The sequence below is a fragment of the Gymnogyps californianus genome, chromosome 2 (genome assembly GCF_018139145.2).
Source record: "Gymnogyps californianus isolate 813 chromosome 2, ASM1813914v2, whole genome shotgun sequence".
NCBI classification, from domain to species: Eukaryota; Metazoa; Chordata; class Aves; order Accipitriformes; family Cathartidae; genus Gymnogyps; species Gymnogyps californianus.
In genome coordinates this window covers 117,193,436-117,220,448 of record NC_059472.1, presented here as the reverse complement: position 1 = coordinate 117,220,448, position 27,013 = coordinate 117,193,436, and the positions used below count along the sequence as shown (strand labels likewise).

General features: G+C 55.9%; 1 protein-coding gene and 2 long non-coding RNA genes across 6 annotated transcripts in view; 1 reads left to right on the top strand and 2 right to left on the bottom strand.

Annotated features, from left to right (window-relative positions):
- The window catches only part of LOC127013855 (uncharacterized), a 98,838-nt gene that overhangs the window by 61,845 nt on the left and 9,980 nt on the right, over positions 1-27,013 (bottom strand). The window lies entirely within an intron of this gene.
- LOC127013856 (uncharacterized) overlaps positions 1-27,013 on the bottom strand; it is a 65,672-nt gene that overhangs the window by 36,983 nt on the left and 1,676 nt on the right. The window lies entirely within an intron of this gene.
- Positions 3,504-27,013, top strand: part of LOC127013850 (cartilage-associated protein-like) — a 26,236-nt gene continuing 2,726 nt past the window's right edge. The window contains exons 1-2 of one of the 3 annotated variants that reach the window (XM_050892897.1): positions 3,504-3,554; positions 13,072-13,192. In XM_050892897.1, coding sequence (XP_050748854.1) covers positions 3,550-3,554; positions 13,072-13,192 — 126 coding nt within the window. In that variant the 5' untranslated portion in view covers positions 3,504-3,549. Of the gene's footprint in view, positions 3,555-12,825; positions 12,941-13,071; positions 13,193-27,013 lie in introns of those variants that run through there. The other 2 variants (XM_050892896.1, XM_050892895.1) reach the window with 2 other exon arrangements.

Here is a 27,013-nt window from a genome sequence, read left to right as displayed (position 1 = left end):
GGCATTTGTCTTCCCAAGTAACCGTTACACGTGAGGGAGCCCTGCTTTCCTGGAGAAGGCTGAACACCTGCCTGCCCATGGGAAGTCGGGAACCAATTCCTTGCTTTGCTTTGCTTTGCTTGCGTGTGCGGCTTTTGCTCTACCTCCTAAACTGTCTTTCTCTCACCCCACGGGTTTTTCGCCCTTTTCCGCTTCTCTTCCCCTCCCGCCGGGGGGGGAGTGTGTCGTGCTTTCACCCCAGCCAGCAACGAAGCACCACGCCGCCGCGGAGCGGGTGCCCTGAGGGCAGGGGGAGGCGAGGGGACTCACCGCCGCCCGGAGGAGTGCCGCCAAGCCGGCCAGCGGGAGCAGGAGCCGCAGCATGACGGGCGGCAGCGGGCTCTCCTCAACCCGCCGTCCCCTGACACGGCGCCCTCGCTGACTGCCCCGCCGGGCCGGGCCTGCTCCGCCCGCTCCCTGCCCGGGAAACTGCCCGGCGCAGCACGGGCATCCCTCCTTCCCGCCGGCACCCGCAGCACTGGCGCTCTGCCAGCAGTGCCCTGCCTGCCTGCCTGCTCCTGCCGTCGCCTCCCGCCACCTCCCAGGACACCCACGCTCCAGCCGGCCCAGGGCCGGGGACTTGCCCCAGCTCCTCCGAGGGACGAAGGAAGCCCCCCCGCCACCTTGGCTGGGCAGAAAGGCCCCGCACCCCTCCAGCCAGCCCAGCCCAGGGAGGTGGAAGATGCGTCTCCCAGGGACGGGCCGGGCCCAGAGGCGCTGAGGCTGCTAGAGCGCGAGGCCGGCGGGCCAAAAAGGAGGTGGGAGATGGCCCGACCCCCCTTTGCACCCAGGCGGCCAATTTGCAGATGGTGCGCGAGGAGGCTTGAGGAGGAGGAGGAGGAGGAGGAGGAGGAAATCCAGGGCAAGAGAGTGAAGGGGGGGACACCCAAAGCGGAAGAAAAGGGGCAGAGCCAAAAGGTGTCTGCGGGCGGTCACCCATCCCTGGCCTCACCGGGGCCGCCCCTGCTTAGCTTCCCTCGAACAGACACCTGAGGGCCGGGTGACGCCACACCGGCCCCGACGCCCCTCCCCCAGCGCCGCTCTTAGCCCCCCCGCCCCGCCCGCACCCGGACCGCTTGCCCCAACACCACCTTGCCCCCACCCCGCCCACACCCTCCCCGCCACGGGGACCCAATGCCTTCCCCCGAACACCCACAACACCCCTACCGGACCCGGACCCGGACCCGACCACGACCACGACCCGGACCCGACCCGGACCCTCACCTTCCTCACTCTTCCTCTCTCTTACTTCTAGCACCGCCCTTGCCTCCCAAAAACATTCCCTCCTTTCCCAAATTACACACACACAACCAACCAAACCTCCCGCACAAAACACCAACGCTACCCACACGCACACCACCACACCCACGCCCTTCGCTGCCTTTAAACCCGGCTCCAACACCACACGCAACAACTTCCCTTTCTACATTAAAGCCTCTGCACACACACACAACGCAACCTGTCAGGCAGGGGACAGGACGTTTCAATAACACGCTGGGCAGGCACTCCTCGCATTCTCAAAGCCATAGACGCATACCAAAATCACATCACCACCAATGTTTCCAGTTCTTCTCTTACATACTTGACCGATTCTTTCCCCCCTGTGTGGTATGGACAAAGTTGGCAATGTATGCATCACAGCAAAAATCATTCCTACTGTGGTGGGTTGACCCTGGCTAGATGCCAGGTGCCCACCAAAGCCGCTCTATCACTCCCCCTCCTCAACTGGACAGGGGAGAAAACAAAAGGCTCGTGGGTCGAGATAAGGACAGGGAGATCACTCACCGATTACCGTCACGGGCAAAACAGACTCGACTTGGGGAAGAAATTAGTTTAATTTATTGCTAGTCAAATTAGAGCAGGATAATGAGAAATAAACCCAAATCTTAAAACACCTTCCCCCACCCTCCCTTCTTCCAGGCTTAACTTTACTCCTTATTTTCTCTACCTCCTCCCCCCGAGCGGCGCAGGGGGACGGGGAATGGGGGTTTGGGTCAGTTCATCACACGTCGTTTCTGCCGCTCCTTCCTCCTCAGGGGGAGGAGGACTCACACTCTTCCCCTGCTCCAGCGTGGGGTCCCTCCCACGGGAGACAGTACTTCACCAACTGCTCCAGCATGGGTCCCATCCATGGGGTGTAGTCCTTCAGGAACAGACTGCTTCAGCGTGGGTCCCCGCGGGGTCACAAGTCCTGCCAGCAAACCTGCTTCAGCGTGGCTCCTCTCTCCACAGGGCCACGGGTCCGCAGGTCCTGCCAGGAGCCTGCTCCAGCGCGGGCTTCCACGGGTCACAGCGTCCTTCGGGCATCCGCCTGCTCCGGCGGGGGGTCCTCCACGGGCTGCAGGTGGATATCTGCTCCACTGTGGACCTCCATGGGCTGCAGGGGGACAGCCTGCCTCACCATGGTCTTCACCACGGGCTGCAGGGGAATCTCTCTGCTCCAGCGCCTGGAGCACCTCCTCCCCTCCTTCTTCACTGACCTGGGTGTCTGCGGAGTTGTTTCTCTCCCATCTTCTCACTCCGCTCTCTCTGGCTGCAACTGCAACTCCCTGGAACTTCTTTTCCCTTCCTTAAATATGTTATCACAGAGGCGCTACCACTGTTGCTGAGTGGCTCGGCTTGGCCATCGGCAGGTCCGTCTTGGAAACCACTGGCATTAACTTTATCGGACATAGGGAAGCTTCTAGCAGCTTCTCACAGAAGCCACCCCTGTAGCCCCCCCCGCTACCAAACCTTGCCATGCAACCCAATACACCTACTTACTGTTTCTGAGACACTTAAGGAACGGGCAGGTAGGAATGGGAGAGGGAAACTGGAGAAATCCCTCCTCCCTCTCCCTTTCCACTGGTTTTCAATCCCCTTTGCAGTAGGTTTGTGGGGTGCAGTTTGGTGGGTTTGCCTTTAGTGTCCGCTGTTTGTGTAGTCTTTCCTAGCAGATGGCAGTCCAGCTCTGAGCTCTTATCAGGGGGCTTCCCCAGGGCAATTTGGCTACATCTTGCGTTCTGGGAGTAGATGTTTCTGTGCCGCCGCTTGCTCCTCTGGAGGGAGCTTTCTCGTAGCCACTGAGTTTACTTAGGCATGTGTTTTAACATTTCACAAGTGCTTCAGACTTTTTCTTTCTCTCTCACTCTTCCCAAATAGGTGTATATATACCAGGTAGTTTATAAAAATACGTGTGTGTCTCTATATAAAATAAAAAATAGAAATGCATGCACACAGAAGTAAAAAAATACAACACCTGAACACCTGCCTGCCCATGGGAAGTCGGGAACCAATTCCTTGCTTTGCTTTGCTTTGCTTTGCTTTGCTTTGCTTGCGTGTGCGGCTTTTGCTTTACCTACTAAACCGTCTTCCTCTCACCCCCCGGGTTTTTCGCACTTTTACTCTTCCAATGCTCTTCCCCCTCCCACCGGGGGGGCAGTGAGAGTGAGCGAGCGGCTGCGTGTGCTTAGTTGCCGGCTGGGGTTAAACCACAACAGGAGCATACGAAAGACTTGGAGACAAAGCCTGATGAGGTATGCTTTTTATTCAGAGTCTGGTCTTTTGGAACTGTTCTCTTACTCCTCCTCTTCTGTGAGATTCAAGGATCTCAGTTGCTTACGTGTTCTCATTCTTACTCTCCTTTCCCTCTTGCTGTCTTCCTCAGTCATCTCTGTTCTGCCGCCTCGATGCGTTCAGGAATTCTCACCTCTCGTGCTTTTCACTGTTCCATAAATGAGTCACAGTACATCACAGACAGCGGCATACCTGAAAGCTACTACATGCAGGTAACTAGTGGAGCTAAGCAGGTGCACAGAGTTACTCAAATGCACGAGTGCTGTAGCGGCACAACTTACAAGAACTCGGACATGCGGTGTTAAGACTCCATTAAAAAGCCCTGTCAAAACCTGTGCTTTAGGCTCCCGCTGTTACTTTGGTCCAGCAGGCTCTTCTGTTGTGCTGAAATGGAATTACCTCCTCTGCGCTCTCGGAAATACCTGGTAAAATCCATCAGCCACCTGTCGTTGTTGTCCTCATATGAACTGGATAACAGCTTCTATGTCCAGACGGGATCCAGAAATGCAGAGAGATCCTTTACTGGATTTGATTTTGCACACAGCTTTCCACAGATCACTTACTGCTGCTTTTCATTCCTGCCGATTTTACAGCATCTCTTTCTCAGGGCCGTGAGAGCGTGCAACGGTGACAACTGGCGAACGTCCATCTCGGGCACGGAACTGGCTCTTCCCGATTTCTTCAAAGCCTACGATGACTGTACAGCCGCCTGTGAAGGCTCCCGAGAGAGCAAAGATTTTAAAGACTTCTCTCTCTCCATCGCAGGCAAGTGGTTAGGAAACAGGAAGGGAAGATGTTCCAAAAGTGCGTTTCAGTTTATCCGTGGGATTGGCTACCCAAGTCCCGTTCCTCAGTTTGCAGTGGGAAATGCGCATGGTGCCCCCTGCTCAGTTTAGGCCAATACGAGTTCATTAGATTCCCGGAAAACTGCTTGAATTCTGCTTTCCTTTTTTTTTTTTTTTTATCCCAGGAACATAAAGGAGGGCTGTCAGAAAATCAGAACAGAGAGTTCTTCCATGAACACGGAAGTTGTGTGTCAGAATAAAACAGATGTGTAAGGAATAACGACTACTCCATCCAGGTAGCCATAGTTCTCCAGACAGGTCTCCTGACCATCCTTTCAATAGCAGTTTGGCCGCCTTTGAGGCTCAGTGGTCAGCCTGCCTTCAAAATCTGCTTTGTGCATCGCTGGTCATACGTCTCTCCTTTCGCCTAAATACGACAAGTTTCTGTTGCCCATTTTTCATCTTTCCTACAGCAGAGTCTTGCTAGCAGGTAAGATTTCTTTTTCTTGAATGTGTAGCTTCAAAAAAAAAAGCCGTTGCGTTGCAAAGAAAAACAGATACCAACCTTTTGATTGCTGTCAAAACGGTGCATGCACACTTCCTATGCTCTTTGGTAGCGAAAGCAACAAGTCATTTCTCCGGTGCTCTGGGCTCACTGCTGTTGACGCTACTGGTGTGGAGAACGCCTGCCACGTTTTCTCCACCAACTTAAAAACACGAAAAATGCGACAGAATTTCCAAGTCGCTAGGAGGAAAACCAGCCCAACTTTTTGTCCTAAAGCCAGCAGACATGTTGGTGAGGGGAAACTTTGGTGAAACACGTGGATACCTGAGCAGCTCCACAGTTTCTCCCAGTGGGGAACTGGTATCCCCCGGTACAGCTGACACAAAATAGCTCTTGCAGGCTGTTCCTCAAGCCAGGCTTTACTCTTGGGCAAAGCAGGCAGGTGCCTAGGACAGCAGGTAAGGAGGGAAGGTCAAATCACAGGTGGTAAAGCAAGAAACAGAGGCTTTCTTCCCCAGTGGGTCAGAGCCCTGACATCAGGATAACCCCCAAGCCACTGTCAAGAGGACAGCGTCCGTGCTCAGCTGTGATTGGCACTTGCTCTCGTCCTTCCTCTTCCTCCTTGGAAGGAAAGGACAATTCCCAGCACTAGTGGCGAGAAGGAAGGGTAGGAGTTACTGCATGATGTCATCACGGCCGTGTGCGCGCCTTACAAATATTCTGTTCTTGAGATAAGAAAATTCAAATTGACTTGCGCTGCCTGGGCTGAACTGCGCTCTTGCTCCAGGGAGAGAGATTCTGCCTCCGAGGTTCTTCCTGCAGAAAGGAGATGGAGCAACAAACGTTAAGCGCAAGTAGTTGGCGATTGCACTAGGTACGTATTTATCCCTGAGCAATGAGTTGTGTTTGGAAGCCAGCTGTCCTCATGGCATGGGATCGCTTCAGGGAGGAACTTGCGTCTCTGGCTTTAAGCGCTGGCTGGAATTGAACACTGCTGTGCCTGGGGGACTCCATTGCTCTTGTAAAAGATGGGCCTGGTCATTTCGGCGAGGAGGCTGGGGGTGCGCAAGAAGCTGGGAGGGGACACAGCTGGGACGGCTGACCCCAGCTGACCAAGGAGCTAGTCCATACCATATGACGTCATGCTCAGCAATAAAAAGCTGGAGGAAGAAGGAGGAAGGGGGACGTTCGGAGTGACGGCATTTGTCTTCCCAAGTAACCGTTACACGTGAGGGAGCCCTGCTTTCCTGGAGAAGGCTGAACACCTGCCTGCCCCTGGGAAGTCGGGAACCAATTCCTTGCTTTGCTTTGCTTTGCTTTGCTTGCGTGTGCGGCTTTTGCTTTACCTCCTAAACTGTCTTTCACCCCACGGGTTTTTCGCCCTTTTCCGCTTCTCTTCCCCTCCCGCCGGGGGGGAGCGTGTCGTGCTTTCACCCCAGCCAGCAACGAAGCACCACGCCGCCGCGGAGCGGGTGCCCTTAGGGCAGGGGGAGGCGAGGGGACTCACCGCCGCCCGGAGGAGTGCCGCCAAGCCGGCCAGCGGGAGCAGGAGCCGCAGCATGACGGGCGGCAGCGGGCTCTCCTCAACCCGCCGTCCCCTGACACGGCGCCATCAGCTGACTGCCCCGCCGGGCCGGGCCTGCTCCGCCCCGCTCCCTGCCCGGGAAACTGCCGGCGCAGCACGGGCATCCCTCCTTCCCGCCGGCACCCGCAGCACTGGCGCTCTGCCAGCAGTGCCCTGCCTGCCTGCCTGCCTGCTCCTGCCGTCGCCTCCCGCCACCTCCCAGGACACCCCACGCTCCAGCCGGCCCAGGGCCGGGGACTTGCCCCAGCTCCTCCGAGGGGACGAAGGAAGCCCCCCCCGCCACCTTGGCTGGGCAGAAAGGCCCCGCACCCCTCCAGCCAGCCCAGCCCAGGGAGGTGGAAGATGCGTCTCCCAGGGGACGGGCCGGGCCCAGAGGCGCTGAGGCTGCTAGAGCGCGAGGCCGGCGGGCCAAAAAGGAGGTGGGAGATGGCCCGACCCCCCTTTGCACCCAGGCGGCCAATTTGCAGATGGTGCGCGAGGAGGCTTGAGGAGGCTTGAGGAGGAGGAGGAGGAGGAAATCCAGGGCAAGAGAGTGAAGGGGGGACACACCCATCAACGGAAAGGGGCAGAGGCAAAAGGGCGCCCCCTGGCGGTCACCCATCCGGTCCTAACCGGGACCGCCCCTCCTTAGCTTCCCCAATAGAGACACCGTAGGGCCGGGTGGCTACACACCGGCCCCAGCCGCTGCTCCCGCCAGCGCCGCTCTTAGCCCCCCGTCCTGCCCGCACCCGGACCCGCTTGCCCCAACACCACCTTGCCCCCACCCACGCCCACACCCTCCCCGCCACGGGGACCCAATGCCTTCCCCCGAACACCCACATCACCCCCACCCGGACACGGACCCGGACCCCGACCCGACCCTTACTTCCTCACTCTTCCTCTCTCTTACGTCTAGCACCGCCCTTGCCTCACAAAAACATTCCCTCCTTTCCCCAAATTACACACACACAACCAACCAAACCTCCCCGCACAAAACACCAACGCTACCCACACGCACACCACCACACCCACGCCATTCGCTGCCTTTAAACCCGGCTCCAACACCACACGCAACAACTTCCCTTTCTACATTAACCCAGGGATGTTTTCGTTATCGCTGAGCAGTGCTTACACAGAGTCAAGGCCTTTTCTGCTTCTCACCCCTCCCCACCAGCCAGGAGGCTGGGGTGCACAAGAAGCTGGGAGGGGACACAGACAGGACAGCTGGGGATGCAGGCAACTGACCAAAGGGATATTCCATACCATATGACATCATGCTCAGCAATATAAAGCTGGGGGAAGCAGAAGGAGGAAGGGGGGACGTTCTGAGTGACGGCATTTGTCTTCCCAAGTAACCGTTACACGTGAGCGAGCCCCGCTTCCCTGGAGAAGGCTGAACACCTGCCTGCCCATGGGAAGTCGGGAAGGAATTCCTTGCTTTGCTTTGCTTGCGTGCACGGCTTTTGCTTTACCTCCTAAACTGTCTTTCTCTCACCCACGGGTTTTCTCACTTTTAGCCTTCCTATTCTCTCCCCCATCCCACTAGGAGGGAGGGAGGGAGGGAGCGGCTGTGTGGTGCTTAGTTGCTGGCTGGGGTTAAACCATGACAGACCTCAGTGAAATGAAGCACATAATAGAATTGCATGTATTCGAGTACCAGCCACAAAGAGAGCACCGACGAGTTATTCCATAGGCAATTAGGAGAAATTTCTGGATCGGTAGCCCTTGTCCTTATGGGAGATTTAAACTTCCCAGATATCAACTGGGAATATCATACTGCTGTGACGAGCACGTCTTGGAAATTCTTGAAGCTTGTAAGAGGTAACTTCTTCTCACAGGTACTCAGTGAGCCAACTAGGAAAGATGCCCTCCTAGACTTGCTAATCATGAATAGAGAAGCACTCGTGGGGGATGTGATGGTAGGCGGCTGCCTTGGCCACAGTGATCATGAAATGGTTGAGTTTAAACTTTTCAGCGTAAAGAGAAAAAAGGACAGCAGAGTTGCTACCCTGGGCTTCAGGAGAGCAAACATTAAGCTCTTCAGGGAGCTATTTAACAGAGTAGCTTGGGAATCTGCTTGTGAGGGCTTAGGAGTCCACGAGTGCTGGTCAGTCTTTAAGAACCACCGTTCAGAAGCACAGGAGCAGGCAATTCCACTGTGTCCTAAGTCAAGCAAGCGGGGCAGGAGACCAGCTTGGCTGAACAGGGAACTCCTCGTGGAGCTCGGGAGGAAAAAGAAACTGTATGATCTCTGGAAGTAAGGTCAGGCTTCGCAGGACGAGTACAGAGCCGTGGTTTGTTTATGCAGGGAGAAGACACGAAAGGCCAAAGCTCAATTAGAGTTGAAACGGCCAGTGTTGTTTCAGATAACAAGAAGGCCTTTTTTAAGTATGTTAATAGCAAGAGGAGGTCTAAAGAAAACATTGGACCAATCCTTGTTGAAGACGGTCCTCTGACTAATAGGGATGAAGAAAAAGCAGAGGCATTCCATGCGGTTTTTGCCTCAGTCTTTAATAATACTGACAGGCCTTGGGCTGCCCAGTCCCCTGAGTTGGAGGACTACGAAGGTGGGAACAGTGACTTTCCATTTGTGGACACTGAAATTGTAAGGGACCAGCTGTATCAGCTGAATGTTCACAAGTCCATGCGGCCTGATGGGATTCATCCCAGAGTACTGAAGGAGCCAGCGGATGTTAAGGCAGGAGCCCTCTATCATCTGCCAAAGGTCTTGGGAGTCTGGGGAGGTCCCTGCTGACTGGAAGCTAGCCAATGTTACTCTCATCTACAAAAAGGGCGTGAGGGAAGACCCAGGGAACTACAGACCTGTTAGTCTAACCTCAGTTCCTGGAAAAATGATGGAGAAGATTATACCGAGTACTATTGAAAGGCATTTAAAGAATAATGCAATCATCAGGCACAATCAACATGGGTTCACAAAAGGAAAGTCCTGGTTAACTAATTTGATATCCTTCTATGATAGGGTCACCTGCCTCGTGGATGAAGGGAAGGCAGTGAATGTAGTTTTTCAGGATTTTAGGAAGGCTTTGGACACCATCCCTCACAGCATCCTTCTGGACAAGTTGTCCAACTAAGGATGAGCGGCTTCATGGTGCGCTGGGTGAAGAACTGGTTGAAGGGCAGAGCTCAAAGGGTTGCAGTGAACGGGGCTACATCTGGCTGGCGACCGGTCGCCGGCGGTGTTCCTCGGGGTTCAATTCGAGGGCCAGCTCTGTTCAATATATTTATCAACGATCTGGATGCAGGAGTCGAACGCACCATTGGCAAGTTTGCTGATGATACCAAACTGGGAGGTGCTGTTGACTCCCAGAGATGGAGCAAAAAACGTTAAGCGCAAGTAGTTGGCGACTGCACTAGGTACGTATTTATCCCTGAGCAATGAGTTGTGTTTGGAAGCCAGCTGTCCTCATGGCATGGGATCGCTTCAGGGAGGAACTTGCGTCTCTGGCTTTAAGTGCTGGCTGGAATTGAACACTGCTGTGTCTGGGGGACTCCATTGCTCCTGTAAAAGATGGGCCTGGTCATTTCATTTGGCCAGTTATTTTTAGTTAGCTTCAGTGTTCTTCATGTTAGGAGTTGTCAGAGATGAAAACAGGGGAAGGGGCCTTTGCTGTTCTTTTGCCTTGGTCAGAGACTTGCTGCACCAGCTTAGATCACTTGCTTTCACCTGCCAAATGTGGCTAACAGGGAAACAAAGGCTTTAAAATATTTCTGTTCGGTGGTGTTGTCTAACGTCATATACCCCGAGAACACTTGAAATTCTCTGATGGAAGGTTTTCTCTAGTCCTATCCTATTGTAGCAAGCTTTTGTAGACTTCAGAGTTTCGTCACTCTCAGCCATAACCCCACCCCTCAGAGACCATACTTGCTGTCATCCAGTCTTCCCTTTGATAAAGGTCTCCCATGAGGCTGTGCTACTTTTCACACAGCTTGAACCACCTGTGCATCATTCAACTAGCACCATCTAGTTGCTAGCCAAAACGGCGAGGGCCCAGCGCGGCGGCCGGCCTGGCCGGGAGCGGGCAGGACCGCTCAGGAGAAGGAGCCGGGCCGCCGCCGCCGCCGCCGCCCCTGCCCCGGCATCTCCCCTCTCGGCGCAGCCGCAGGCCCAGCACCTGCGCCCTAAGTAACACCACCCCCGAACCGCTCCTGAATTCGAAATGGCCCCAAGTTAATCGTCTTCCTCCGGGGGCGGGAGGAGGCCCCCTACCAGCCGGGAGCCATGCCCGCCCGGCGGCCCCCCGCGCCCCTCACAGCTCGGGGCCGCCGGGCGGGCGGCCACGGGGCCGCACGGCGCAGCCCCCCCGGCGCCGCCGCGGAGCGGGTGCCCTGAGGGCAGGGGGAGGCGAGGGGACTCACCGCCGCCCGGAGGAGTGCCGCCAAGCCGGCCAGCGGGAGCCGCAGCATGACGGGCGGCAGCGGGCTCTCCTCAACCCGCCGTCCCCTGACACGGCGCCCTCAGCTGACTGCCCCGCCGGGCCGGGCCTGCTCCGCCCCGCTCCCTGCCCGGGAAACTGCCCGGCGCAGCACGGGCATCCCTCCTTCCCGCCGGCACCCGCAGCACTGGCGCTCTGCCAGCAGTGCCCTGCCTGCCTGCCTGCCTGCTCCTGCCGTCGCCTCCCGCCACCTCCCAGGACACCCCACGCTCCAGCCGGCCCAGGGCCGGGGACTTGCCCCAGCTCCTCCGAGGGGACGAAGGAAGCCCCCCCCGCCACCTTGGCTGGGCAGAAAGGCCCCGCACCCCTCCAGCCAGCCCAGCCCAGGGAGGTGGAAGATGCGTCTCCCAGGGGACGGGCCGGGCCCAGAGGCGCTGAGGCTGCTAGAGCGCGAGGCCGGCGGGCCAAAAAGGAGGTGGGAGATGGCCCGACCCCCCTTTGCACCCAGGGGCCAATTTGCAGATGGTGCGCGAGGAGGCTTGAGGAGGAGGAGGAGGAAGTCCAGGGCAAGAGAGTGAAGGGCGGGGACCCCCAAAGCGGAAGAAAAGGGGCAGAGCCAAAAGGTGTCTGCGGGCGGTCGCCCATCCCGGTCCTAACCGGGGCCGCCCCTGCTTAGCTTCCCTCGGCAGACACCTGAGGGCCGGGTGACGCCACACCGGCCCCCGACACCCCTCCCCCCAGCGCCGCTCTTAGCCCCCCGCCCCGCCCGCCCCCGGACCCGCTTGCCCCAACACCACCTTGCCCCCACCCACGCCCACACCCTCCCCGCCACGGGGACCCAATGCCTTCCCCCGAACACCCACATCACCCCCACCCCGGACCCGGACCCGGACCCGGACCCGGACCCGGACCCTTACCTTCCTCACTCTTCCTCTCTCTTACTTCTAGCACCGCCCTTGCCTCCCAAAAACATTCCCTCCTTTCCCCAAATTACACACACACAACCAACCAAACCTCCCCGCACAAAACACCAACGCTACCCACACGCACACCACCACACCCACGCCATTCGCTGCCTTTAAACCCGGCTCCAACACCACACGCAACAACTTCCCTTTCTACATTAAAGCCTCTGCACACACACACAACGCAACCTGTCAGGCAGGGGACAGGACGTTTCAATAACACGCTGGGCAGGCACTCCTCGCATTCTCAAAGCCATAGACGCATACCAAAATCACATCACCACCAATGTTTCCAGTTCTTGTCTTACAGACTTGACCGATTCTTTCCCCCCCGTGTGGTATGGACAAAGTTGGCAATCTACGCATCACAGCAAAAATCATTCCTACTTACTGTTTCGGAGACACTTAAGGAACGGGCAGGTAGGAATGGGAGAGGGAAACTGGAGAAATCCCTCCTCCCTCTCCCTTTCCACTGGTTTTCAATCCCCTTTGCAGTAGGTTTGTGGGGTGCAGTTTGGTGGGTTTGCCTTTAGTGTCCGCTGTTTGTGTAGTCTTTCCTAGCAGATGGCAGTCCAGCTCTGAGCTCTTATCAGGCGGCTTCCCCAGGGCAATTTGGCTACATCTTGCGTTCTGGGAGTAGATGTTTCTGTGCCGCCGCTTGCTCCTCTGGAGGGAGCTTTCTCGTAGCCACTGAGTTTACTTAGGCATGTGTTTTAACATTTCACAAGTGCTTCAGACTTTTTCTTTCTCTCTCACTCTTCCCAAATAGGTGTATATATACCAGGTAGTTTATAAAAATACGTGTGTGTCTCTATATAAAATAAAAAATAGAAATGCATGCACACAGAAGTAAAAAAATACAACACCTGAACACCTGCCTGCCCATGGGAAGTCGGGAACCAATTCCTTGCTTTGCTTTGCTTTGCTTTGCTTGCGCGTGCGGCTTTTGCTTTACCTACTAAACCGTCTTCCTCTCACCCCCGGGTTTTTCGCACTTTTACTCTTCCAATGCTCTTCCCCCTCCCACCGGGGGGGCAGTGAGAGTGAGCGAGCGGCTGCGTGGTGCTTAGTTGCCGGCTGGGGTTAAACCACAACAGGAGCATACGAAAGACTTGGAGACAAAGCCTGATGAGGTATGCTTTTTATTCAGAGTCTGGTCTTTTGGAACTGTTCTCTTACTCCTCCTCTTCTGTGAGATTCAAGGATCTCAGTTGCTTACGTGTTCTCATTCTTACTCTCCTTTCCCTCTTGCTGTCTTCCTCAGTCATCTCTGTTCTGCCGCCTCGATGCGTTCAGGAATTCTCACCTCTCGTGCTTTTCACTGTTCCATAAATGAGTCACAGTACATCACAGACAGCGGCATACCTGAAAGCTACTACATGCAGGTAACTAGTGGAGCTAAGCAGGTGCACAGAGTTACTCAAATGCACGAGTGCTGTAGCGGCACAACTTACAAGAACTCGGACATGCGGTGTTAAGACTCCATTAAAAAGCCCTGTCAAAACCTGTGCTTTAGGCTCCCGCTGTTACTTTGGTCCAGCAGGCTCTTCTGTTGTGCTGAAATGGAATTACCTCCTCTGCGCTCTCGGAAATACCTGGTAAAATCCATCAGCCACCTGTAGTTGTTGTCCTCATATGAACTGGATAACAGCTTCTATATCCAGACGGGATCCAGAAATGCAGAGAGATCCTTTACTGGATTTGATTTTGCACACAGCTTTCCACAGATCACTTACTGCTGCTTTTCATTCCTGCCGATTTTACAGCATCTCTTTCTCAGGGCCGTGAGAGCGTGCAACGGTGACAACTGGCGAACGTCCATCTCGGGCACGGAACTGGCTCTTCCCGATTTCTTCAAAGCCTACGATGACTGTACAGCCGCCTGTGAAGGCTCCCGAGAGAGCAAAGATTTTAAAGACTTCTCTCTCTCCATCGCAGGCGAGTGGTTAGGAAACAGGAAGGGAAGATGTTCCAAAAGTGCGTTTCAGTTTATCCGTGGGATTGGCTACCCAAGTCCTGTTCCTCAGTTTGCAGTGGGAAATGCGCATGGTGCCCCCTGCTCAGTTTAGGCCAATACGAGTTCATTAGATTCCCGGAAAACTGCTTGAATTCTGCTTTCCTTTTTTTTTTTTTATCCCAGGAACATAAAGGAGGGCTGTCAGAAAATCAGAACAGAGAGTTCTTCCATGAACACGGAAGTTGTGTGTCAGAATAAAACAGATGTGTAAGGAATAACGACTACTCCATCCAGGTAGCCATAGTTCTCCAGACAGGTCTCCTGACCATCCTTTCAATAGCAGTTTGGCCGCCTTTGAGGCTCAGTGGTCAGCCTGCCTTCAAAATCTGCTTTGTGCATCGCTGGTCATACGTCTCTCCTTTCGCCTAAATACGACAAGTTTCTGTTGCCCATTTTTCATCTTTCCTACAGCAGAGTCTTGCTAGCAGGTAAGATTTCTTTTTCTTGAATGTGTAGCTTAAAAAAAAAAAGCCGTTGCGTTGCAAAGAAAAACAGATACCAACCTTTTGATTGCTGTCAAAATGGCGCATGCACACTTCCTATGCTCTTTGGTAGCAGAAGAAACAAGTCATTTCTCCGGTGCTCTGGGCTCACTGCTGCTGACGCTACTGGTGTGGAGAACGCCTGCCATGTTTTCTCCACCAACTTAAAAACATGAAAAATGCGACAGAATTTCCAAGTCGCTAGGAGGAAAACCAGCCCAACTTTTTGTCCTAAAGCCAGCAGACATGTTGGTGAGGGGAAACTTTGGTGAAATACGTGGATACCTGAGCAGCTCCACAGTTTCTCCCAGTGGGGAACTGGTATCCCCCGGTACAGCTGACACAAAATAGCTCTTGCAGGCTGTTCCTCAAGCCAGGCTTTACTCTTGGGCAAAGCAGGCAGGTGCCTAGGACAGCAGGTAAGGAGGGGAGGTCACATCACAGGTGGTAAAGCAAGAAACAGAAGCTTTCTTCCCCAGTGGGTCAGAGCCCTGACATCAGGATAACCCCCAAGCCACTGTCAAGAGGACAGCGTCCGTGCTCAGCTGTGATTGGCACTTGCTCTCGTCCTTCCTCTTCCTCCTTGGAAGGAAAGGACAATTCCCAGCACTAGTGGCGAGAAGGAAGGGTAGGAGTTACTGCATGATGTCATCACGGCCGTGTGCGCGCCTTACAAATATTCTGTTCTTGAGATACGAAAATTCAAATTGACTTGCGCTGCCTGGGCTGAACTGCGCTCTTGCTCCAGGGAGAGAGATTCTGCCTCCGAGGTTCTTCCTGCAGAAAGGAGATGGAGCAAAAAACGTTAAGCGCAAGTAGTTGGCGATTGCACTAGGTACGTATTTATCCCTGAGCAATGAGTTGTGTTTGGAAGCCAGCTGTCCTCATGGCATGGGATCGCTTCAGGGAGGAACTTGCGTCTCTGGCTTTAAGCGCTGGCTGGAATTGAACACTGCTGTGCCTGGGGGACTCCATTGCTCTTGTAAAAGATGGGCCTGGTCATTTCGGCGAGGAGGCTGGGGGTGCGCAAGAAGCTGGGAGGGGACACAGCTGGGACGGCTGACCCCAGCTGACCAAGGAGCTAGTCCATACCATATGACGTCATGCTCAGCAATAAAAAGCTGGAGGAAGAAGGAGGAAGGGGGGATGTTCGGAGTGACGGCATTTGTCTTCCCAAGTAACCGTTACACGTGAGGGAGCCCTGCTTTCCTGGAGAAGGCTGAACACCTGCCTGCCCCTGGGAAGTCGGGAACCAATTCCTTGCTTTGCTTTTGCTTTGCTTTGCTTTGCTTTGCTTGCGTGTGCGGCTTTTGCTTTACCTACTAAACTGTCTTCCTCTCACCTCACGGGTTTTTCGCCCTTTTCCGCTTCTCTTCCCCCTCCCGCCGCGGGGGGAGCGTGTCGTGCTTTCACCCCAGCCAGCAACGAAGCACCACGCCGCCGCGGAGTGGGTGCCCTTAGGGCAGGGGGAGGCGAGGGGACTCACCGCCGCCCGGAGGAGTGCCGCCAAGCCGGCCAGCGGGAGCAGGAGCCGCAGCATGACGGGCGGCAGCGGGCTCTCCTCAACCCGCCGTCCCCTGACACGGCGCCATGAGCTGACTGCCCCGCCGGGCCGGGCCTGCTCCGCCCCGCTCCCTGCCCGGGAAACTGCCGGGCGCAGCACGGGCATCCCTCCTTCCCGCCGGCACCCGCAGCACTGGCGCTCTGCCAGCAGTGCCCTGCCTGCCTGCCTGCCTGCCTGCTCCTGCCGTCGCCTCCCGCCACCTCCCAGGACACCCCACGCTCCAGCCGGCCCAGGGCCGGGGACTTGCCCCAGCTCCTCCGAGGGGACGAAGGAAGCCCCCCCCGCCACCTTGGCTGGGCAGAAAGGCCCCGCACCCCTCCAGCCAGCCCAGCCCAGGGAGGTGGAAGATGCGTCTCCCAGGGGACGGGACGGGCCGGGCCCAGAGGCGCTGAGGCTGCTAGAGCGCGAGGCCGGCGGGCCAAAAAGGAGGTGGGAGATGGCCCGACCCCCCTTTGCACCCAGGGGCCAATTTGCAGATGGTGCGCGAGGAGGCTTGAGGAGGCTTGAGGAGGAGGAGGAGGAGGAAATCCAGGGCAAGAGAGTGAAGGGGGGACACACCCATCAACGGAAAGGGGCAGAGGCAAAAGGGCGCCCCCTGGCGGTCACCCATCCGGTCCTAACCGGGACCGCCCCTCCTTAGCTTCCCCAATAGAGACACCGTAGGGCCGGGTGGCTACACACCGGCCCCAGCCGCTGCTCCCGCCAGCGCCGCTCTTAGCCCCCCCGTCCTGCCCGCACCCGGACCCGCTTGCCCCAACACCACCTTGCCCCCACCCACACCCACACCCTCCCCGCCACGGGGACCCAATGCCTTCCCCCGAACACCCACATCACCCCCACCGCGGACACGGACCCGGACCCCGACCCCGACCCTTACCTTCCTCACTCTTCCTCTCTCTTACGTCTAGCACCGCCCTTGCCTCACAAAAACATTCCCTCCTTTCCCCAAATTACACACACACAACCAACCAAACCTCCCCGCACAAAACACCAACGCTACCCACACGCACACCACCACACCCACGCCATTCGCTGCCTTTAAACCCGGCTCCAACACCACACGCAACAACTTCCCTTTCTACATTAACCCAGGGATGTTTTCGTTATCGCTGAGCAGTGCTTACACAGAGTCAAGGCCTTTTCTGCTTCTCACCCCTCCCCACCAGCCAGGAGGCTGGGGGTGCACAAGAAGCTGGGAGGGGACACAGACAGGACAGCTGGGGATGCAGGCAACTGACCAAAGGGATATTCCATACCATATGACATCATGCTCAGCAATATAAAGCTGGGGGAAGCAGAAGGAGGAAGGGGGGACGTTCTGAGTGACGGCATTTGTCTTCCCAAGTAACCGTTACACGTGAGCGAGCCCCGCTTCCCTGGAGAAGGCTGAACACCTGCCTGCCCATGGGAAGTCGGGAAGGAATTCCTTGCTTTGCTTTGCTTGCGTGCACGGCTTTTGCTTTACCTCCTAAACTGTCTTTCTCTCACCCCACGGGTTTTCTCACTTTTAGCCTTCCTATTCTCTCCCCCATCCCACTAGGAGGGAGGGAGGGAGCGGCTGTGTGGTGCTTAGTTGCTGGCTGGGGTTAAACCATGACAGACCTCAGTGAAATGAAGCACATAATAGAATTGCATGTATTCGAGTACCAGCCACAAAGAGAGCACCGACGAGTTATTCCATAGGCAATTAGGAGAAATTTCTGGATCGGTAGCCCTTGTCCTTATGGGAGATTTAAACTTCCCAGATATCAACTGGGAATATCATACTGCTGTGACGAGCACGTCTTGGAAATTCTTGAAGCTTGTAAGAGGTAACTTCTTCTCACAGGTACTCAGTGAGCCAACTAGGAAAGATGCCCTCCTAGACTTGCTAATCATGAATAGAGAAGCACTCGTGGGGGATGTGATGGTAGGCGGCTGCCTTGGCCACAGTGATCATGAAATGGTTGAGTTTAAACTTTTCAGTGTAAAGAGAAAAAAGGACAGCAGAGTTGCTACCCTGGGCTTCAGGAGAGCAAACATTAAGCTCTTCAGGGAGCTATTTAACAGAGTAGCTTGGGAATCTGCTTGTGAGGGCTTAGGAGTCCACGAGTGCTGGTCAGTCTTTAAGAACCACCGTTCAGAAGCACAGGAGCAGGCAATTCCACTGTGTCCTAAGTCAAGCAAGCGGGGCAGGAGACCAGCTTGGCTGAACAGGGAACTCCTCGTGGAGCTCGGGAGGAAAAAGAAACTGTATGATCTCTGGAAGTAAGGTCAGGCTTCGCAGGACGAGTACAGAGCCGTGGTTTGTTTATGCAGGGAGAAGACACGAAAGGCCAAAGCTCAATTAGAGTTGAAACTGGCCAGTGTTGTTTCAGATAACAAGAAGGCCTTTTTTAAGTATGTTAATAGCAAGAGGAGGTCTAAAGAAAACATTGGACCAATCCTTGTTGAAGACGGTCCTCTGACTAATAGGGATGAAGAAAAAGCAGAGGCATTCCATGCGGTTTTTGCCTCAGTCTTTAATAATACTGACAGGCCTTGGGCTGCCCAGTCCCCTGAGTTGGAGGACTACGAAGGTGGGAACAGTGACTTTCCATTTGTGGACACTGAAATTGTAAGGGACCAGCTGTATCAGCTGAATGTTCACAAGTCCATGCGGCCTGATGGGATTCATCCCAGAGTACTGAAGGAGCCAGCGGATGTTAAGGCAGGAGCCCTCTATCATCTGCCAAAGGTCTTGGGAGTCTGGGGAGGTCCCTGCTGACTGGAAGCTAGCCAATGTTACTCTCATCTACAAAAAGGGCGTGAGGGAAGACCCAGGGAACTACAGACCTGTTAGTCTAACCTCAGTTCCTGGAAAAATGATGGAGAAGATTATACCGAGTACTATTGAAAGGCATTTAAAGAATAATGCAATCATCAGGCACAATCAACATGGGTTCACAAAAGGAAAGTCCTGGTTAACTAATTTGATATCCTTCTATGATAGGGTCACCTGCCTCGTGGATGAAGGGAAGGCAGTGAATGTAGTTTTTCAGGATTTTAGGAAGGCTTTGGACACCATCCCTCACAGCATCCTTCTGGACAAGTTGTCCAACTAAGGATGAGCAGGTTCATGGTGCGCTGGGTGAAGAACTGGTTGAAGGGCAGAGCTCAAAGGGTTGCAGTGAACGGGGCTACATCTGGCTGGCGACCGGTCGCCGGCGGTGTTCCTCGGGGTTCAATTCGAGGGCCAGCTCTGTTCAATATATTTATCAACGATCTGGATGCAGGAGTCGAACGCACCATTGGCAAGTTTGCTGATGATACCAAACTGGGAGGTGCCGTTGACTCCCAGAGATGGAGCAAAAAACGTTAAGCGCAAGTAGTTGGCGACTGCACTAGGTACGTATTTATCCCTGAGCAATGAGTTGTGTTTGGAAGCCAGCTGTCCTCATGGCATGGGATCGCTTCAGGGAGGAACTTGCGTCTCTGGCTTTAAGTGCTGGCTGGAATTGAACACTGCTGTGTCTGGGGGACTCCATTGCTCCTGTAAAAGATGGGCCTGGTCATTTCATTTGGCCAGTTATTTTTAGTTAGCTTCAGTGTTCTTCATGTTAGGAGTTGTCAGAGATGAAAACAGGGGAAGGGGCCTTTGCTGTTCTTTTGCCTTGGTCAGAGACTTGCTGCACCAGCTTAGATCACTTGCTTTCACCTGCCAAATGTGGCTAACAGGGAAACAAAGGCTTTAAAATATTTCTGTTCGGTGGTGTTGTCTAACGTCATATACCCCGAGAACACTTGAAATTCTCTGATGGAAGGTTTTCTCTAGTCCTATCCTATTGTAGCAAGCTTTTGTAGACCTTCAGAGTTTCGTCACTCTCAGCCATAACCCCACCCCTCAGAGACCATACTTGCTGTCATCCAGTCTTCCCTTTGATAAAGGTCTCCCATGAGGCTGTGCTACTTTTCACACAGCTTGAACCACCTGTGCATCATTCAACTAGCACCATCTAGTTGCTAGCCAAAACGGCGAGGGCCCAGCGCGGCGGCCGGCCTGGCCGGGAGCGGGCAGGACCGCTCAGGAGAAGGAGCCGGGTCGCCGCCGCCGCCGCCGCCCCTGCCCCGGCATCTCCCCTCTCGGCGCAGCCGCAGGCCCAGCACCTGCGCCCTAAGTAACACCACCCCCGAACCGCTCCTGAATTCGAAATGGCCCCAAGTTAATCGTCTTCCTCCGGGGCGGGAGGAGGCCCCTACCAGCCGGGAGCCATGCCCGCCCGGCGGCCCCCGCGCCCCTCACAGCTCGGGGCCGCCGGGCGGGCGGCCACGGGGCCGCACGGCGCAGCCCCCCCGGCGCCGCCGCGGAGCGGGTGCCCTGAGGGCAGGGGGAGGCGAGGGGACTCACCGCCGCCCGGAGGAGTGCCGCCAAGCCGGCCAGCGGGAGCCGCAGCATGACGGGCGGCAGCGGGCTCTCCTCAACCCGCCGTCCCCTGACACGGCGCCCTCAGCTGACTGCCCCGCCGGGCCGGGCCTGCTCCGCCCCGCTCCCTGCCCGGGAAACTGCCCGGCGCAGCACGGGCATCCCTCCTTCCCGCCGGCACCCGCAGCACTGGCGCTCTGCCAGCAGTGCCCTGCCTGCCTGCCTGCTCCTGCCGTCGCCTCCCGCCACCTCCCAGGACACCCCACGCTCCAGCCGGCCCAGGGCCGGGGACTTGCCCCAGCTCCTCCGAGGGGACGAAGGAAGCCCCCCCCGCCACCTTGGCTGGGCAGAAAGGCCCCGCACCCCTCCAGCCAGCCCAGCCCAGGGAGGTGGAAGATGCGTCTCCCAGGGGACGGGCCGGGCCCAGAGGCGCTGAGGCTGCTAGAGCGCGAGGCCGGCGGGCCAAAAAGGAGGTGGGAGATGGCCCGACCCCCCTTTGCACCCAGGGGCCAATTTGCAGATGGTGCGCGAGGCGGCTTGAGGAGGCTTGAGGAGGAGGAGGAGGAGGAAATCCAGGGCAAGAGAGTGAAGGGGGGACACACCCATCAACGGAAAGGGGCAGAGGCAAAAGGGCGCCCCCTGGCGGTCACCCATCCGGTCCTAACCGGGACCGCCCCTCCTTAGCTTCCCCAATAGAGACACCGTAGGGCCGGGTGGCTACACACCGGCCCCAGCCGCTGCTCCCGCCAGCGCCGCTCTTAGCCCCCCCGTCCTGCCCGCACCCGGACCCGCTTGCCCCAACACCACCTTGCCCCCACCCACACCCACACCCTCCCCGCCACGGGGACCCAATGCCTTCCCCCGAACACCCACATCACCCCCACCGCGGACACGGACCCGGACCCCGACCCCGACCCTTACCTTCCTCACTCTTCCTCTCTCTTACGTCTAGCACCGCCCTTGCCTCACAAAAACATTCCCTCCTTTCCCCAAATTACACACACACAACCAACCAAACCTCCCCGCACAAAACACCAACGCTACCCACACGCACACCACCACACCCACGCCATTCGCTGCCTTTAAACCCGGCTCCAACACCACACGCAACAACTTCCCTTTCTACATTAACCCAGGGATGTTTTCGTTATCGCTGAGCAGTGCTTACACAGAGTCAAGGCCTTTTCTGCTTCTCACCCCTCCCCACCAGCCAGGAGGCTGGGGGTGCACAAGAAGCTGGGAGGGGACACAGACAGGACAGCTGGGGATGCAGGCAACTGACCAAAGGGATATTCCATACCATATGACATCATGCTCAGCAATATAAAGCTGGGGGAAGCAGAAGGAGGAAGGGGGGACGTTCTGAGTGACGGCATTTGTCTTCCCAAGTAACCGTTACACGTGAGCGAGCCCCGCTTCCCTGGAGAAGGCTGAACACCTGCCTGCCCATGGGAAGTCGGGAAGGAATTCCTTGCTTTGCTTTGCTTGCGTGCACGGCTTTTGCTTTACCTCCTAAACTGTCTTTCTCTCACCCCACGGGTTTTCTCACTTTTAGCCTTCCTATTCTCTCCCCCATCCCACTAGGAGGGAGGGAGGGAGCGGCTGTGTGGTGCTTAGTTGCTGGCTGGGGTTAAACCATGACAGACCTCAGTGAAATGAAGCACATAATAGAATTGCATGTATTCGAGTACCAGCCACAAAGAGAGCACCGACGAGTTATTCCATAGGCAATTAGGAGAAATTTCTGGATCGGTAGCCCTTGTCCTTATGGGAGATTTAAACTTCCCAGATATCAACTGGGAATATCATACTGCTGTGACGAGCACGTCTTGGAAATTCTTGAAGCTTGTAAGAGGTAACTTCTTCTCACAGGTACTCAGTGAGCCAACTAGGAAAGATGCCCTCCTAGACTTGCTAATCATGAATAGAGAAGCACTCGTGGGGGATGTGATGGTAGGCGGCTGCCTTGGCCACAGTGATCATGAAATGGTTGAGTTTAAACTTTTCAGTGTAAAGAGAAAAAAGGACAGCAGAGTTGCTACCCTGGGCTTCAGGAGAGCAAACATTAAGCTCTTCAGGGAGCTATTTAACAGAGTAGCTTGGGAATCTGCTTGTGAGGGCTTAGGAGTCCACGAGTGCTGGTCAGTCTTTAAGAACCACCGTTCAGAAGCACAGGAGCAGGCAATTCCACTGTGTCCTAAGTCAAGCAAGCGGGGCAGGAGACCAGCTTGGCTGAACAGGGAACTCCTCGTGGAGCTCGGGAGGAAAAAGAAACTGTATGATCTCTGGAAGTAAGGTCAGGCTTCGCAGGACGAGTACAGAGCCGTGGTTTGTTTATGCAGGGAGAAGACACGAAAGGCCAAAGCTCAATTAGAGTTGAAACTGGCCAGTGTTGTTTCAGATAACAAGAAGGCCTTTTTTAAGTATGTTAATAGCAAGAGGAGGTCTAAAGAAAACATTGGACCAATCCTTGTTGAAGACGGTCCTCTGACTAATAGGGATGAAGAAAAAGCAGAGGCATTCCATGCGGTTTTTGCCTCAGTCTTTAATAATACTGACAGGCCTTGGGCTGCCCAGTCCCCTGAGTTGGAGGACTACGAAGGTGGGAACAGTGACTTTCCATTTGTGGACACTGAAATTGTAAGGGACCAGCTGTATCAGCTGAATGTTCACAAGTCCATGCGGCCTGATGGGATTCATCCCAGAGTACTGAAGGAGCCAGCGGATGTTAAGGCAGGAGCCCTCTATCATCTGCCAAAGGTCTTGGGAGTCTGGGGAGGTCCCTGCTGACTGGAAGCTAGCCAATGTTACTCTCATCTACAAAAAGGGCGTGAGGGAAGACCCAGGGAACTACAGACCTGTTAGTCTAACCTCAGTTCCTGGAAAAATGATGGAGAAGATTATACCGAGTACTATTGAAAGGCATTTAAAGAATAATGCAATCATCAGGCACAATCAACATGGGTTCACAAAAGGAAAGTCCTGGTTAACTAATTTGATATCCTTCTATGATAGGGTCACCTGCCTCGTGGATGAAGGGAAGGCAGTGAATGTAGTTTTTCAGGATTTTAGGAAGGCTTTGGACACCATCCCTCACAGCATCCTTCTGGACAAGTTGTCCAACTAAGGATGAGCAGGTTCATGGTGCGCTGGGTGAAGAACTGGTTGAAGGGCAGAGCTCAAAGGGTTGCAGTGAACGGGGCTACATCTGGCTGGCGACCGGTCGCCGGCGGTGTTCCTCGGGGTTCAATTCGAGGCCAGCTCTGTTCAATATATTTATCAACGATCTGGATGCAGGAGTCGAACGCACCATTGGCAAGTTTGCTGATGATACCAAACTGGGAGGTGCCGTTGACTCCCAGAGATGGAGCAAAAAACGTTAAGCGCAAGTAGTTGGCGACTGCACTAGGTACGTATTTATCCCTGAGCAATGAGTTGTGTTTGGAAGCCAGCTGTCCTCATGGCATGGGATCGCTTCAGGGAGGAACTTGCGTCTCTGGCTTTAAGTGCTGGCTGGAATTGAACACTGCTGTGTCTGGGGGACTCCATTGCTCCTGTAAAAGATGGGCCTGGTCATTTCATTTGGCCAGTTATTTTTAGTTAGCTTCAGTGTTCTTCATGTTAGGAGTTGTCAGAGATGAAAACAGGGGAAGGGGCCTTTGCTGTTCTTTTGCCTTGGTCAGAGACTTGCTGCACCAGCTTAGATCACTTGCTTTCACCTGCCAAATGTGGCTAACAGGGAAACAAAGGCTTTAAAATATTTCTGTTCGGTGGTGTTGTCTAACGTCATATACCCCGAGAACACTTGAAATTCTCTGATGGAAGGTTTTCTCTAGTCCTATCCTATTGTAGCAAGCTTTTGTAGACCTTCAGAGTTTCGTCACTCTCAGCCATAACCCCACCCCTCAGAGACCATACTTGCTGTCATCCAGTCTTCCCTTTGATAAAGGTCTCCCATGAGGCTGTGCTACTTTTCACACAGCTTGAACCACCTGTGCATCATTCAACTAGCACCATCTAGTTGCTAGCCAAAACGGCGAGGGCCCAGCGCGGCGGCCGGCCTGGCCGGGAGCGGGCAGGAACCGCTCAGGAGAAGGAGCCGGGTCGCCGCCGCCGCCGCCGCCGCCCCTGCCCCGGCATCTCCCCTCTCGGCGCAGCCGCAGGCCCAGCACCTGCGCCCTAAGTAACACCACCCCCGAACCGCTCCTGAATTCGAAATGGCCCCAAGTTAATCGTCTTCCTCCGGGGGCGGGAGGAGGCCCCCTACCAGCCGGGAGCCATGCCCGCCCGGCGGCCCCCCGCGCCCCTCACAGCTCGGGGCCGCCGGGCGGGCGGCCACGGGGCCGCACGGCGCAGCCCCCCGGCGCCGCCGCGGAGCGGGTGCCCTGAGGGCAGGGGGAGGCGAGGGGACTCACCGCCGCCCGGAGGAGTGCCGCCAAGCCGGCCAGCGGGAGCCGCAGCATGACGGGCGGCAGCGGGCTCTCCTCAACCCGCCGTCCCCTGACACGGCGCCCTCAGCTGACTGCCCCGCCGGCCGGGCCTGCTCCGCCCCGCTCCCTGCCCGGGAAACTGCCCGGCGCAGGCACGGGCATTCCCTCCTTCCCGCCGGCACCCGCAGCACTGGCGCTCTGCCAGCAGTGCCCTGCCTGCCTGCCTGCTCCTGCCGTCGCTCCCGCCACCTCCCAGGACACCCCACGCTCCAGCCGGCCCAGGGCCGGGGACTTGCCCAGCTCCTCCGAGGGGAACGAAGGAAGCCCCCCCGCCACCTTGGCTGGGCAGCAAGGCCCCGCACCCCTCCAGCCAGCCCAGCCCAGGGAGGTGGAAGATGCGTCTCCCAGAGGGACGGGCCGGGCCCAGAGGCGCTGAGGCTGCTAGAGCGCGAGGCCGGCGGAGCCAAAAAGGAGGTGGGAGATGGCCCGACCCCCTTTGCACCCAGGGGCCCAATTTGCAGATGGTGCGCGAGGAGGCTTGAGGAGGAGGAGGAGGAAGTCCAGGGCAAGAGAGTGAAGGGGGGACACACCCATCAACGGAAAGGGGCAGAGGCAAAAGGGCGCCCCCTGGCGGTCACCACATCCGGTCCTAACCGGGACCGCCCCTCCTTAGCTTCCCCAATAGAGAACCGTAGGGCCGGGTGGCTACACACCGGCCCCAGCCGCTGCTCCCCCAGCGCCGCTCTTAGCCCCCCGTCCTGCCCGCACCCGGACCCGCTTGCCCCAACACCACCTTGCCCCCACCCACACCCACACCCTCCCCGCCACGGGGACCCAATGCCTTCCCCCGAACACCCACATCACCCCCACCGCGGACACGGACCCGGACCCCGACCCCGACCCTTACCTTCCTCACTCTTCCTCTCTCTTACGTCTAGCACCGCCCTTGCCTCACAAAAACATTCCCTCCTTTCCCCAAATTACACACACACAACCAACCAAACCTCCCCGCACAAAACACCAACGCTACCCACACGCACACCACCACACCCACGCCATTCGCTGCCTTTAAACCCGGCTCCAACACCACACGCAACAACTTCCCTTTCTACATTAACCCAGGGATGTTTTCGTTATCGCTGAGCAGTGCTTACACAGAGTCAAGGCCTTTTCTGCTTCTCACCCCTCCCCACCAGCCAGGAGGCTGGGGGTGCACAAGAAGCTGGGAGGGGACACAGACAGGACAGCTGGGGATGCAGGCAACTGACCAAAGGGATATTCCATACCATATGACATCATGCTCAGCAATATAAAGCTGGGGGAAGCAGAAGGAGGAAGGGGGGACGTTCTGAGTGACGGCATTTGTCTTCCCAAGTAACCGTTACACGTGAGCGAGCCCCGCTTCCCTGGAGAAGGCTGAACACCTGCCTGCCCATGGGAAGTCGGGAAGGAATTCCTTGCTTTGCTTTGCTTGCGTGCACGGCTTTTGCTTTACCTCCTAAACTGTCTTTCTCTCACCCCACGGGTTTTCTCACTTTTAGCCTTCCTATTCTCTCCCCCATCCCACTAGGAGGGAGGGAGGGAGCGGCTGTGTGGTGCTTAGTTGCTGGCTGGGGTTAAACCATGACAGACCTCAGTGAAATGAAGCACATAATAGAATTGCATGTATTCGAGTACCAGCCACAAAGAGAGCACCGACGAGTTATTCCATAGGCAATTAGGAGAAATTTCTGGATCGGTAGCCCTTGTCCTTATGGGAGATTTAAACTTCCCAGATATCAACTGGGAATATCATACTGCTGTGACGAGCACGTCTTGGAAATTCTTGAAGCTTGTAAGAGGTAACTTCTTCTCACAGGTACTCAGTGAGCCAACTAGGAAAGATGCCCTCCTAGACTTGCTAATCATGAATAGAGAAGCACTCGTGGGGGATGTGATGGTAGGCGGCTGCCTTGGCCACAGTGATCATGAAATGGTTGAGTTTAAACTTTTCAGTGTAAAGAGAAAAAAGGACAGCAGAGTTGCTACCCTGGGCTTCAGGAGAGCAAACATTAAGCTCTTCAGGGAGCTATTTAACAGAGTAGCTTGGGAATCTGCTTGTGAGGGCTTAGGAGTCCACGAGTGCTGGTCAGTCTTTAAGAACCACCGTTCAGAAGCACAGGAGCAGGCAATTCCACTGTGTCCTAAGTCAAGCAAGCGGGGCAGGAGACCAGCTTGGCTGAACAGGGAACTCCTCGTGGAGCTCGGGAGGAAAAAGAAACTGTATGATCTCTGGAAGTAAGGTCAGGCTTCGCAGGACGAGTACAGAGCCGTGGTTTGTTTATGCAGGGAG